Here is a 15,442-nt window from a genome sequence, read left to right on the forward strand (position 1 = left end):
CTAGACTGAAGTTGATTGGATTTCGATTCTGACCTATTCGCCTATATTTACCCCCTGATATATGTTCAAATATCAAATAAGTCACAAAAGTGTTATCTTACGTTTAAATTTTACAGACTTTGTTTGGATACTCATAAATTTCCATGTAATAGAGAGAAAAAAAATTAGCACAGCAGTGAAAATGTCATTGTCAAAGTCCATTACAACACATATTATACCTTATATTTTTATGTATTATACCTTACTATTTTTTTTTTTTTTGTCAATGGAAGCAAAGTTTTATTTGTTATTTATTTAATATTTCCTTTACAAAATTGAGATGAATTGGTTTGTTGATCTACATGAACAGTTTTTACTTTAATTTCAATTTATATATTTTAGTGGAATAGATACATAATAGTAATGCAATTGTTCATTTGATGACATTTACTTAAATAAAAAACTATGAATCTTGAAGTTAATGTGTATGCATATGTTTGAGGGAAAAAATATATTGAATTTTCAATATGGCTGGTTATTGGCCCGAGATTTCGTATTGCGATATATTGCGATATTTTTAACTGTATTGCAATATGTATTGCAATATTTTCATTGTCATAAAAACTGCATTTTCTTACTAAATTTACTTTAATTTACATGCAGAATATACATAACATGATAAGTAACCAACACGGAAAAAAAAACTTGTTGATTTCATTTAAGTTATGCTCTGAAAAACTCCCACAAAACAACTTCTTTCTTACTGTTTGGCTTAATAACAAACTTTCATAAGTCCATTTTTATATTTAATGACACAATTCTTAATCTTAACATATTGCCAATAAATCGATATTAGAAAATCATATTTCGACAAGATTTTTTTTGTTATTGTATTGCAATATATTGAAATATCGATATTATTGCCCAGCCCTAATTTTCAATCATTCAAAGGTCTGTTATAATGCCAAGTAATGACACACCTGCAGTTGTCTTTATATTTTGGGGAACTTTCTTTTCTAAAACCCACGGGAGGTCGTAAGTTCAAATCTCGGCAGCAACTGACCTAAGTCGTAAATAATGGGTAGCAACTGTTCCTTTGCCATGCGCTCGGTTCTATGAAGTGAAAGTTGTGGGTCCTTCGGATGAAACCTTAAAAACCGAAGCCCCCGTATCAGCGGCAGGCGTTGGATTGATAAAGATCCCTCACTGCCTAATGACCCTCAGTGCCGAGTAAAGGTCAAAATTTGAAGCCATTCTCCGGCATACGGTGACGTCTCCATATGAGTAAAAAATTCTCAAGAGGGACGTTAAATAATATACAATCAATCAATCGGTCCTTGAAATTTTGCAGTGAATAAGACGCACATTTTTAATGATCTCATCACAAAAATATCTAACAATAAATGCTAACAAATATTTGTATCTATTAGCTCTAGGGATCAAGATCATTTGAAAATAAGAGTCTACACAAGACGAAAGACCACCTTTAAGCAATCGCTTAATGGTAGCTTACTGGTGACTTAATGGTGGCTTAAAGAAGTTAATTCCTTTAAGCCACCATTAAACCACCATTAAGCTGCAACTTACAGATGCTTAATGTCCAAACTTCATTAAGCTACCATTAAGCCACCATTAAGCTGAGCTTAATGGTAACTTAATGGTCAACCCTCATTAAACTTTTACGCATCTTATATAGAATCTTTGAACTAACTTTTCGTTATTTTAATATCATTTACGCAAAATCTATTCCAACTCATAATTCTGTCTCGATCATAATTTCTACGAGTTTTTTGTCAACATGCATAAACTTGATCACTGGGAACGAAGTAAGCTAATAGCCACAGGGGCTTGCTCGAGGTGTCTATTTTTTTTAAAATCATTTACAGTGATAATAATACAAGACATCCTGTATCAGAACCGTATATTATTTTTTTTTTTAATAAATCATTATTACATGCGTTGTTTTTATTTTTAGTGTATATGATTTTTAAAAATAAATAATTATTCCACACCGTGAACAAGTCCTTGTGAAATATCTTAGATTTACAATACCAAAAATTAATTTGTTCTTAAAATTATCTATATTCATGAACACAAAATATATATTACTTTTTAAAAACAAAATGGTATTTTTATTTCATGTGTTAAAAGAAACATTCCGCTACAGAATTCACAGGAATATAACTATGTAATCTCATGAAAAAAAATCTCTGTCCCTTTTTTTTGGGGGGGGGGGGCTACTGGTATACAAATGTTTAGTTTTCAAAGATTGACTTTTACCATGAAAAACTTTTTAATGGCTTTTACATCATGAATAATTCTAATTAATTCGTTATTTTTTTAAATAATGCAGCGGTAAGTATCTGTCAAAATCTACTCGGTCTTCAATGATTGTTATTTCAAAATCGATTTTCAGAGGAACGGCCGATCAGACTAAACATGACATCCGACCAGATGTATACACATTGAGAAACGGGGTAAGATTAACAGATGATCAGTGTACAGTAAACCGACTGGTCAGACAATAGACCTTAATTAGGAGTCCCCCCGTCCCCGGTTAACTAACAGGAAACTATACATACACAACGTACACTAACAGATAGTTGAGATCGCCATTTAATACATTATCTAAGAAGATACTATCTACCATCAATGCTCGTTTATTTCTTTGAAGTGATATTTTAATAAATTAAAAAAAAACTATCTCTCTTTCTCTCTCTCTCTCTCAATACAAGACACTTTATAAAGCGCACTATACCTATTTACTTGATTGCACGGATTTATTCTTTTTTTTCAATCTGTAAAAAGGAACCTTTCTCCACATGGACAAGGCGCACACTACGAGTAGTTTGTATACGTTTAAAAACTGACGCATGACAAACGTGTTTCCTTATCCGTCTAAACTATTATGGTGTATTTTCTTCTATTTGTTCGCTTTTTTTAAAAATTGTTAGTGATTGCAAAAATTTTTACATGAGCAATGTTCAAATACAAAGTGGTTAAAACACTATCCGTTCTATTTTACACATATACTTATTTCTTCCGATTTTAAACTTTATATGGGTACAATTACTGGTCCCAAGAAAACTATCGAGAAACGGGAAGTTAGGGAGAACTGCGTTCGTTCATCATAAGATGTCGGTGTTTCTCTACAAGGACACTTAAATTTGTATCATGTACCGAAGTACAGAATTGATAAGGTATTAAAAATCCTTTCTAGTGGTCATAGGTATGGTGTTAGGGGCACAAAGATGTGAAGACCGGGAGTTGAGGGTAGAGTGGTTATCTTTTCTTCAAGGACAACTTATATATGCACTGAAATAAACCTTTTTTGTTTAATTAAATGTTGAGCTAAATATTTATATCATAAAAGAGCTACCGTACATAGCCGTAATGTAAAGGTAATCGTCAACTGTAAAAGTCAGCGCTCCTCGTAAAAAAAATCACTAAGAAACGAAATTTATAACATCAAGGTTTTTTCAGAAAAGATGTAAATTATATTATGTATTCGCAGCTTGGTTAAGGTCTCCTGTATAGGTGAAATAGTCTATGCAGAGCTTTAGGAAATTTATTATGACCTCACAAAAAAACATGTGCAGATTAATTTTGGGGGATAAATACTTATTTTCTTTTTATACACTCTTACATACAGTCATTTCTCATAAATATTATAAATATAAATCAATATGTCACTTATCTTTTCATTATTACATTATTCGCTGCACAGACTGAGATGACGTCAAAGACTAGTTCTCCGTATATCGTCGAACCTTTACGATCTTTGTAGAAATACATATATTTTTTTTCTAATTTTAAACATGTCACAAGACAAACTTGTAAATGAAGTCGCTTTGGCTGAACTCGGCAGAGACTCAATACTTATATACACAATTGTAGAATTTTTATTTCATGCTTTAAATCATGCAAATAAAGTAATATCAATAATATTTTGATTTTCTCGGAATATTTTAAGGCGTGTTTCCTAACCGTGAGTACCAGTTTAAGGTACCTGAATTTTATCACGAGAAAAAAAGTTAAGATTGGGAAATAAATTAATTCAAAGTAGTTTAAAGTCAATATCTGATTATAAACTAATAAGCCATTTAAAAAGCGCTTAATTGAGACTGAAAAATCACTGAAAGGTGGAGGAAAATAACTGAAAACATTACATCTCGTTCCTTTACAAATTCAGTTTGAGGAAATCTATCATTGTTAACCTTAATGACAATCCAGAAACTGTAGAGTGAATCAGTAGATAACATAACTTGGGTGACTACAAGAATTGGTTTGGGTAATTAGTTAATATCATAAGCAACATTTTGTGTCTGTTGGCATATTGACGCATGTAATCTTACAAATTAAAATTCAATGAAATACATATTATATTATTATGATTCTACAATTCAGCAATCGAACACATTTTTCCCCAATGAAGACATATTTGTATAATGATATAACCTTCAAATTTACATTATGTTTACGTTTTGAGCAAACATTTGAATGCAATAATTTCATATTCTTTTATTTATTTTTAAAACACTAAAAATGACATTTTGTAGGGGGCAGTGATGATATCCATCAGCTGGCAAAGTCGAATAACTCTAACTTCTATGTCACATTCTTTTACGAATTTTGTATGAACTTTATCAACAGTTCTCTGATGCCGATGAGAGGAATATTTACAGAAAAATACAGATTTTTACAAAATAAAATTAAAGGGCCAGATAACAATACAAGAGAGATAGAAAGAAAGAGAGGGATAGTTGGTTGATTATCTCCTTAATTATATAACCATCAATTTGCTTAATTGCCCAATACTTATTTAATGTCAATGTCATTTGTTTGTTTTTATGTGGGCTTATTTAAGTCTAATATTTATAAAAACCAAATACTCTTAAAAAGAGGTTTGATTCATTTGCTTAATTAGATGTATGGAATCCTTTTAGTGTTTTGTGAAAAAAAAATTATTGAAATACGAGTGACGTCAATGCGTCCTTTTCAAACTCAGCACTTGGTTTAACACATAATCCTGAGCATTGATATTTGTTTGATCCATGTCTTAAAATTTCGTTAAATGGCCTATAATCATATCATATTAATGATAACAAACAATTCATCATTACATGTATTTACCTTTAGGGACATAGGTCTGTATTGTAGAAGACATTTTCCTTTCCTGAGTTAAATAATTCATACGTGAAAAGAATTAAATAGATTATCCAATCTGTATGTACTGGTTCCAGTTGACAGAGCAGATGATAACATTGTCATTGTTTGTGATTTGTTTAATTGAGTGGATCCAATGCTCTTGCCATCAAATAGAATTTTTTATTAGCTGGTAAGTGAAATACTGACTGTTGTTCTTCATAGTAATTGTAGGGACATAATTTTCGTATTAAATTGTCGACAGCTTTTTACTTTTTTATCATAACTAGGAGCAAGCGGAGTGAGTGACGGTCTGCTGGGAATGTTCACTCATCCATAGCACCTGATTATTACTTAGATGCTTGAAAGGTCAATGTTTGCTCAGCAACTAAATTATATTGTTTGAGGAAACTTTGGGCTTTAACAATCTGTATATATTTCCCTATAAGTAAATCACTGTAGAAATCATGGAAGTTCCCCACCAACAAAACAATACCTTGTGATGAAAGCATGTATTTCAATGTTTTTATCATCACAAATGATATACAGCTTGGTAATTGACGTTGACTAATATTATTAATAATAATACCTTATTTTAAGAGGGTGACTCAGTTAGTACGAGCACTATTCTTCCTTGATGACTTCTTTAAAAAATGGATAATACACAATGTTTAATAGTACATTCAGCAATGTAACATATGGCACAACATACTATATATTAATAAATGCATTATCAAATTAATAATACAGTTCTTAAATATTCAATTATATAAAAATTTAAGTTGAACCTTGGTCTATGATGGAGAAATGTTTACATTTAAAGATAAATTATTCCATAATACTGCCAGCAAATATTGAAAAGAATTTTGAGTTTTCATTTTTGTTCTTTGGAACACACAAGTCAAAATTAGAATTAGGTCTTAAATGGTAGAAATTAGATTATTGGAAATGGAATATTTCAGACATGTAATTTGGACTTGAACCGTAAAGCTTTTTTTTTTTTACAATAACACTAACTTATTTACAGTTTGATTAAAATCCTTCTGATTGGATTGTACACACAAGTACTCTGAAGTCAGCATATACAATATATCAATAAGTCAAACGCTGAAAAAATACTTTGAATTCATATTGATAATTCACTCAATTTTAATACATGTATAGATGCTGTGTGTTAATCCGTATCTGGATGAATATCCGTATTACGCAGGATTAAGAAATATCTTCCAATTAATACAAAAAAGTTGTTCTATAATGCTTATATAATGTCATCAATTGAATACAGTTTCACAATTTGAGGTAATGCGTCAATATCTAGCCTCGGGAGGATTCATAAGTTACAGAAAAGGACAGGGCGCTGTATCTTAGATGATGCCTATGACAATCCATCAAAACCTTTATTTCTAAAAAAAAAAAAAAAAAAAACTTCGTCAGTTGATTGTAAATCACTATTTTTCTTGGGGTATTTATTTTCGTGGTTTTCAAGGTATGAAAAAAGACCCACGAATTTACGTCCATCACAATATCGATTTTACAAATATATTACTTCTGAAATATTCTTTATCCACGAAATCAAGTCCCCATAAACGAATATATATTCCTGAAACTTCAAAAATATATGATTTTTCAGTATTAAAAAGACGACATCATGACCTTTAATCTTTATTTTTATCATTTTGTTAATGAATATTACACCCAACTTGTTTAGTGAAGGTTTTCAGGTAGGTCGCGGGTTTGCTTTTGTCATCAGTTTTGGTACACAATTTTGACGATTCGAGTGGCTGTTTTGTGCACGTTCGATTATGACGTCAGTTACGTCACAAAGGCAACGTTAAGTTGTTTCCCGTTTTCGTCTATGCAAGTTGAATTTATGTATGTACGAATCAAGTAGATTTAATACAAAGCGCGACGAAAGTATACATTATATTATTTTTTTGGCAAATATATATATATAATATAGGTATTGAAAATTGGGTTTACCTTTTTTGTTGCTTTAGCTCCCCACTTTTAATTAGCCTCCCCCTTTTTTTTGCTTCCGCCGCCTATGTTGTGAAATTTGATTAAGAAAATTCGAAATTATGATATGTTTGAGAGTTAGGGCCATATACTAGCTTGCGACTAATATAGAAAGAACACTGCAGGTAACCCCACGTGACGTCATGCCTACATGTACCCCATATGTCTTGCACTTTGTACAAAATATGTTTGTGTCTCTGTGCGGATTAAGCATTATTTTTACAAGCCCAAAGACCACTTGCCTTTTTAAGTTAAAATAATGAGTGTGCGATACATGTGCAACATTAGCTATTCACCATTTTATTTTTATGTCATTGAAATTAAACATCATATATACACAGTAGATAATACAAACAAGATTCAGAAACACGTTTTAAAACTTATATAAATCCCTTTCCTTAAAGAAATTCACCAATCTGGGTCTCATTCATGGGCGTCGGAAGCAAATTGAAAGTGGGGGGGGGGGGGCAAATCAACAAAAAAAGGTAAATCCAAATTACCATTGTTTATATAATGGTTAAGGCCCCCCTCCCTCCGGTCTTGACGCCTATGTCATTTTAACAACGTATTACGATTCTTTATTTTGAACATCTATCGTAAGTACTTTTCATTTTTTTTTAAAGTTTTTAACGCGCTTAAAATCATTCTTATAGAATTATCCGATAATTGTATTTTACAAATGTACGTCTCTCTAAGATTCAAAAGTAAATAAACTAATGACGATGTATAGTCACTGTGTTACATGAACATTTAGAAGCTAATGTACCAAAGTTGAAATAAATCAATAAATTCTTAATAATGGCTTAGAGTCAGATATTTTTTATTTTGAATTTTACAAAATTGCTGATTTTCAATTTCATTCAGTTTGAGTTGATGAAGGGAAATTTATATCAAAATTACATATTTTAAAGATAGCTAATAAAAACACTGTACAACATCAAAACATAACAGGCTTTAACTAAATTAAAAACAGAACACCTTTCATTTTATATTTTAAATTGCAATTTCAAAATAAACGTTTATGATAATTCATGGCAATTTATATGAACTTCAATAAAATCGATACTTAAACAATAGTGAAATATAGAATACGTAACAGTTAGCCAATCACTTTTCAGACATTGGTTATGGTACAATATATATATCTTGCTGTTGAAAGACCATTTAGCAGAATTCACAAGAACGCGGCAAATTTTTGGGCAACAAAAAAAAATGAGCAATCAGTGGGTTATCACTTTAATTGTAGGCTTCTTAGCTTTATCTAAAGCTACCATTATTTCTCAGAAATACACAGCGAAACTTGACTTTAATGATAAGAAGTCAAATAATGACCTTTTAGGTGAATATAATGCCCAATCGTTAACTGGGTGCGCCGCAATGTGTCAAAGGGAGTGCGTCTTCTTCGGTTTTAATTCGCAAACGAAGAAATGTCGAACCCACAAGAAAAGTCTAACGTCTGATACGTCTGAGGAGGCTGGCTGGAGATACTACTCGAATAACGGTATGTATATTTGCTTTTTTTTTCTTTTTGTTTGGGTTTTTTTTTATTCTCGTAGCTTCTTTGGGGTTTCTTTTTAGGTCGTTCTCGAGGGGACACGATTTTTTTATCAAGTTTCTTGTACTTTTAATTTTTTTTTTAGATTTTTCTAGCATGCCCAAAGATTGCAAGGATCTTCGAGAAAACGGTACAACCATCACAGGGGTGTATACTATATACCCCTACAGTACATTAACCATTCCACTAAGTGTCTACTGCGAAATGACCACAATGGGCGGTGGATGGACGGTAGGTCGTTTATTTTTAATTAAAAGTACTAAATATAACACACCTTGTTTTGGTGGTTTTAAGGATTATATTGTAGTTTATATCATAAACTATGGATCCTATGTTGTTCGAAACAATAAATTGAATTGTTACAAATGTTAATTTTCACAGGCAATTCAGAAACGCGTAGACGGATCCGTGACCTTTGACAGGAACTGGACAGATTATAAGAATGGATTTGGTTCACCAGAACAGAACGTCTGGATTGGTAAGTGTAAATCGGTTTCAAATAAGAACATTTTATTCCTTCAAAGTTTTAAGATAAAAAAATTCTTGTGGCAAGTAAACAATTATAATGCGTAATAGTTAAGACCAGGTAATGCGTGTTCTATGATATTCAGATATCGTGTTTAATTGATATTTCAAATAATAAAAAAATAGAAAAAGAAGAAAATCATTTCACGGCATTTAGCGGCATATTCTAATGAAACCAAATTTAGCAATATTGTCTACAGCTATGAAAAATATTTTGATTTTTCATTACGGTAGATTCATATAGATTTTAAAAGAATTAAATGTATTCGATGATTTCAAATACATTTTAATACAGGAAATGACGTAATCCATAAATTAACAAAAGAAAACACCTCATCCCTGTATGTGTCCATCACTCTCCAGAATGGTACAACGGTGTATGAAATGTACGACCGATTCTCTGTCTCCGACGAAGCAGGGAAATATCAACTCTTTCTAGCAGGACCTGCCACGGGGACCTTAGGTCTGCGTATTCACGTTAGGTTCTTAAAATTAGGTTCAAATTACGTATATCATCATAATTATTCTTTTCTGTATTGACAGATTATAAAGTTGTTGAAAAAAGAGAGAGATGTGGGTTTTTTTTATATTCTGTTTACGTTTTTGATTCCACGCTAATTAAACATGTTTAATATTTAAGAATAACATTTGCAGGTACAATTCTCATATTCAGCAGATATTGAATTTTTCATTAATTCTAATTATACATTTTATGTACAAGGAAAATTATGTTATTTTTTTTAAACAAATAGATCCAATAATTACATTTGTTCAACATTGTTATTCAGCTTGGGTTTCCTGATTTTTGATAATTCACATTTGAACTGATACGGAAAAAGTTTACAGAGCATGTTAGTCTGATTTTCAATGATTCACATTTTTTACTACTATGAAAGGAAGTTTACAGTGCGTCATTAATCTTAAATGTCGAAAAGTTTACGAACATTTGAAGATAAAAAAAAAAATTGATCGGATAACTATTCAAATAAAAAAAGCTTACAAGCCAAATTTTAAAGACCTAAACCCGTTTCACATTTCCATTTATTTAAGAGGAAATCTACCATCTTAAAACATTCACAGATACACCATATCTTATCTCGTTATTAATGATTTACTTAGTATTGCATGTTATACATGTTTGAAGGCACGTTCTCGGACAAATATTAAAATTTCATTTTGTGATGTTTTCTTAAATTTCCAGTGACCTTTACCCCCCCCCCCCCAATACAATAATACCATGCTTAAAAAGTGTAACACGTCTGTTGTTTATTGTTACACTAGAAAGGATGCTCTGTGAATTCCGCAGTGTTTTGTTGATTTGCATTATTTTTATCTCTCTTTAAGAGAATCGAGACATCAAACTGTGTATCTCAGACGTACTTTAGTGTTAAAATTAATGTGATGTAAATTAATAATTATTATTTTCCTTATATTTTCTTTAATTCCTCAGGTGCCAGTATTATAGGCATGGGGGATTAAAAGACTGAACTAAATAAATATCATCACCCTTTCCAGCACCTAAAGCTGTCTATCTTAGAAGTACCTCAGTATTAATATTGACAATTAGACTGACGATATATAAATCTATTATCTCTATGATTCCTTTTGTTTTATTTTACAGGTGACGCTATGTTAGAAACAGGTAAGTCTTACTGGGATCTGTTCGGGATGCCATTCTCTACCCCGGACAGAGACAATGACGGGTGTATCTGTACCTGTGCTGCTCAAAGTAACAAAAGAGGAGGCTGGTGGTTTAACGCCTGTGGTTACGCCTTCCTTAATGGTCAGTGGTCCCCGGAGTCCTGGAAGTACCCATGGTATCCCACAGTAGAGTGGGGGACGTCAGTGAAGGGGACCACTATGATGGTCAGACGTCATTAGGTAAACATAATTAAATCCTAATATAGCAGAGTTTTTGTTGTATTACTGTGAAAATTTCAAAAAGTTTTAAGAGGCTTTTCAAAGTTAAATATGTTCTTATTTCTGTGAAACATTAATTTAATTTTTTTTAACAGACGAAAGATCATCCATCAATCAGACGAATCCATTTTGATTAAAGAGACGAGGGTTTTAAATTTAACATTTATCACGGGGTTCTTTTTTTGTAAGATTGTTTGACATCAAGTGACTAAACAAATACGTTTTCAGGGGATGAAGGATTATGTAAAGTAATAAATTATTGTAATTTTGTTCTACTGAATGTATTCTGTAAAAAATGTACTTTATATGTGTTGTAATAAATTTGAAATTAGAAATATTTCGTTGTTATTCACACTAATAAATGAAGATGTCTGGACGGAGAATAAAGATGTAGATTACTTTATTGTCAAACCTATGACAGTGGAACCTGTTTAATCCAACACATTTGCAATACATTTTACTGTGGTGTCCGCCATTCAATAAATGCTATGCAAGAGCAATGAAATAAGCGAAAATCAAAATTTGAAATCATTTTAATTTATTGTTATTTAGGTTAGAGATAAATCAAGTAAGTTAGAAAAAAAATCAAATTACAAAACAAGACAAGGAGTTAGAGAAAAAAAATAAGCACTGATTCATTATTTTTTTAAAGATGTTATCTTATATCTGCATTTGCCTTTGCAAATAAAACTTAGCGACCTAACATTAATCAATATGTTTGCAAATCCTTTTGCAATTATGAGACTACATATATTTAAAAAGAATGATTCAATATGACAAGTCATTCTCTATTGTGCAGTGTGTAGATATGTAAATATATATATATATATATATATCCAAAAATTTGATTGACTACAACTTGAAATTTGTTATTAAATCAAAAGGAAAAGTTTTAGGAGCTAATGATAAAAATTCAAGAAAAGTTTGTGAAACAAAGAGGCTTATGATAAATGTTGTCGTTTGCAGGTCAAACACCAAGGTCAATATAAAAGTAGTTTTGGTACCAAAAGAAAAGTTCCTCACAATGAGTCTACCTTCCAAAATAAAAAACAAATAAGCAGCGACAGTTCAGTACTAAAGACCAAAGTAGGAGATTTTTAAAACTTGTTCAAACTGGACATGGTCAAGGAGTCAATACTGATGATACCCAAAAGAATTTCAGAAAGAATACACAGGTGAAATATAAAAGTCACGGAATCAACCATTCAAAAGTTATCACCAAGGTTTTTCAAAAGAAGGTAAAAGTCTGATGTCCAAATAAAAGGATAAAAAATAAAAAGAAAATATTGGTATTCAAGAGAAGCTCTTACCACAAGAAATGAACAGTTAAAATAGTTAACCCTTAGCACTAAATATTCAGTAAATACGTCCAAAGTTAACGTTTTTGAAAAGTAGGTCAAATCCATAAGTTAAAGGTTAAAGGTCATTACTGCTTGTACTCAAGAAAAGGTCTTATCAAAATACGAGCGTGAGGAGTATGATATCTCTTGATTTAACCGTGTAATAGCTACGCTCAGTTAAAAATTTTGAATTTTTTTCTTAAAGTGAGTCAAACATACAGATCAAAATCAAAATACTTGTACCCTACGAAACGTTTTTACACATGGAATACACCAGTGAAATATTAAAACCATAGCTCATTGATCCAGGCTTAAATTCTCATATGAAAGTCAAAAAAAGAAAAAAAAATTAACCCAAGGATAGGTCCTTTTATATTATATACACCTGTGAAATATGAAATTCATAGCTCAAACCAATTAAAGGCTGCAGTCAGGGCTAATTAATTTCCCCACTTACAGATAAATCAGAAAAAAAATCACAATTAAACAGGCAGATGGACCGATCGTCACAGCAAGATATATTTGTACCTTATTTTTTGGATTACGGATGGAAATTAATTTTAAAAAATAACACTTAGTGCTAAAATGTATGGTGTGAAGAAATACTGGTGTAAGTCTCCTTGGGAAGATAACGAAGCGATATAATGTACAGTCTCTCTTTGTGTATGCTATTCATAGTTTATTTAAAACATAAAGATAAATATAGATCTTTTCCGAGGAGACGAATAATCGATCCGAAGTAAACTTAAGAAGACTCCACTTAATGATTTAGAACTTTTTACACCATGCTTAATGAAATTATGTATATAAAAATATAATGTTTGCAAATGTTTATTTTAATTAAAAGAAAATGAATCATTATGTAACAGAACACTCTTCATGCTCCAAATAAAATGGAGAATCCTCACAAATAAAGGAAAGCTTTAGTCCGTCTTCTCCTGTATAGTACGTGTAGTTTCTCTCAGTCACCCAGCGCCACCTGCCGTCGTTATGATAAGTCAAAAGGAGGCCAAAGATTGGGTCAACTGCTGTCTCGCCCTCATCGTTAGGATTCCAGTTCTGATACGTCACTGGTGTCCAATTATCAAAAATGAGTCTTTCATTGTCGTCAAATGTCAAAACATTGGCACGAAATGCAAATGAACCGTTGAGATCAACTTCTGCAGAAAAGGACAAAAAAAAAATTAAATCATCCTCAAATTGTAAACACCACCGATACAATATGAGTTGATGCTTTACATCCCACATGCTCTAAAATTATCAAATTTGATCTGCTGTATCAAATTAAATAGACATATGAAGGGAATATTTTCTCTTTTTTGCGTCACGGTATATGTAACGATAGAGTATTTTCTGACGAGCATAAGCAAACCCATGACAAACTTTATTTCAATTTGAATAAAAAAGGAACATAATGTATATGAATGAAATTAAAAATTAACAATTTTGATACACAGCAGAAATATATTTTCCAGATTTAATGATCAGTTTTTAATTTAAAGTTAAAAATCAGATTTGTAGTAAGCAAAAAAATATATATAACTTTTTTATCATAGGAGTAAAAATACAATCTACATAATTTTTAATGAAAGGGTATCAATTCTTTAATCAAATGCAAATTACAGAAATTTGACAAAATATTTTTTAATATTGTATTCATGTTATAAAAATGAAAGCACCGAAGGATATGAAGAAAACGAACAGTATTCAGCATGTTAAAGTTGTTAAATTATATACACAGATGTATGGAGTTTACGCCCCAAAACCTCCAAAGAAACAACAGCATGCAATTAAAATGTTTAAATGACCACAATGTATATAGTCAAGTTATGTGAAAAGTAGATTTTTTAAATACCTGGATGTAAACATTTAACCATGAAATATATTTCATTCTTAAGTTATCCGGATGTATGCGGTTTACCTCCAATACCCGTCCTCATATCAGACAAGAAGCGGTTCATCTAGCTCTATGTCACGTGACGTCATATGAAGATAATGCCTTCGCGTGTGATAGGAATGACATTTTCCTGTTGATATTTGGCGGAAGAATTAACGAACCAGTTACTGCAGACCAGTGGCCCTTTTCACAAAAAATCTTACGACTTCGACTAAAACTTCACCACTCCATAATTTTCATTTAATAAGTATATTTTTTCTAAATAATTACTGACAAATAAATCATAAAATATCAATTAATTGTTACTGAAAAAATAAAATTTTCGAAGCTTAGATATTTGTTATAGAGTGGGGGAAATTTTAGTCTTAGTCGTAAGATTTTTTTGTGAAAAGGGACACAGAACTACTACATCGATGTTCTAAGGTCCATCGGTCTACTGTTTTGCTACCTTTGAAAGAATAGGATCAAAGCTATTCAGAAGTAATTTAGCGTACAAAATATCTTAGAATTAAAAGAATCTAAAATAACTAGCATTCTGAGAGTATTGCATTCATAATACTAGTCCCCAAGGGAAACCTGAGACCTGTTCAACAGGGCGAACGTTTGCAAGCGCTCTTAAAATTCTGCATACCTCCAACAGATATGTTTCCAAGCGCTCGATAGGTTGTATCTGTTGTACAGGCCTAAGGTCCCCTCTAAAAAATTAAAAATCCACACAAAAAAAAATTAAAATCATAGACATGAAACACAAATTGAACTTGATCTTAATCTCAATCTCATCAAGTTCAATTTACAAAATTAGCTCAATATATTCAAGATTTAAAAAAAAAAGACAATGTCAAGATTACATGTACATGTATGGTGGAATAATGATATCGTTTTACTTTACAAATGTTCAAAGTGTGTATCCATTAATACAATTTTACAAATCGAATGTGTATCCGCTTATATATAATTATCATGTTATTAGAGACACATTTTACATCGGATCTTTTTTATATATATTTTAGAGATAGGCTGAAGTATCAATTTAGGAGATTTTTTGTCGCATGTATCCTGATATGA

General features: G+C 31.2%; 1 protein-coding gene across 1 annotated transcript; it reads left to right on the forward strand.

Moving 5' to 3' along the window:
- Positions 1 to 8,517: 8,517 nt before the first annotated feature.
- Positions 8,518 to 10,856, forward strand: LOC134271661 (angiopoietin-4-like). The gene is made up of 5 exons (XM_062753871.1): positions 8,518 to 8,641; positions 8,781 to 8,926; positions 9,077 to 9,173; positions 9,516 to 9,697; positions 10,842 to 10,856. Exons 1-5 carry the CDS (start codon positions 8,518 to 8,520, stop codon positions 10,854 to 10,856), a joined length of 564 nt encoding a protein of 187 aa, XP_062609855.1.
- The last annotated feature ends 4,586 nt before the right edge of the window (positions 10,857 to 15,442 follow it).

Source organism: Saccostrea cucullata, unplaced genomic scaffold (assembly GCF_032062105.1).
Source record: "Saccostrea cucullata isolate Sc308-1 unplaced genomic scaffold, CSIRO_AGI_Scuc_v1 ctg1607, whole genome shotgun sequence".
Classification (NCBI taxonomy): Eukaryota; Metazoa; Mollusca; class Bivalvia; order Ostreida; family Ostreidae; genus Saccostrea; species Saccostrea cuccullata.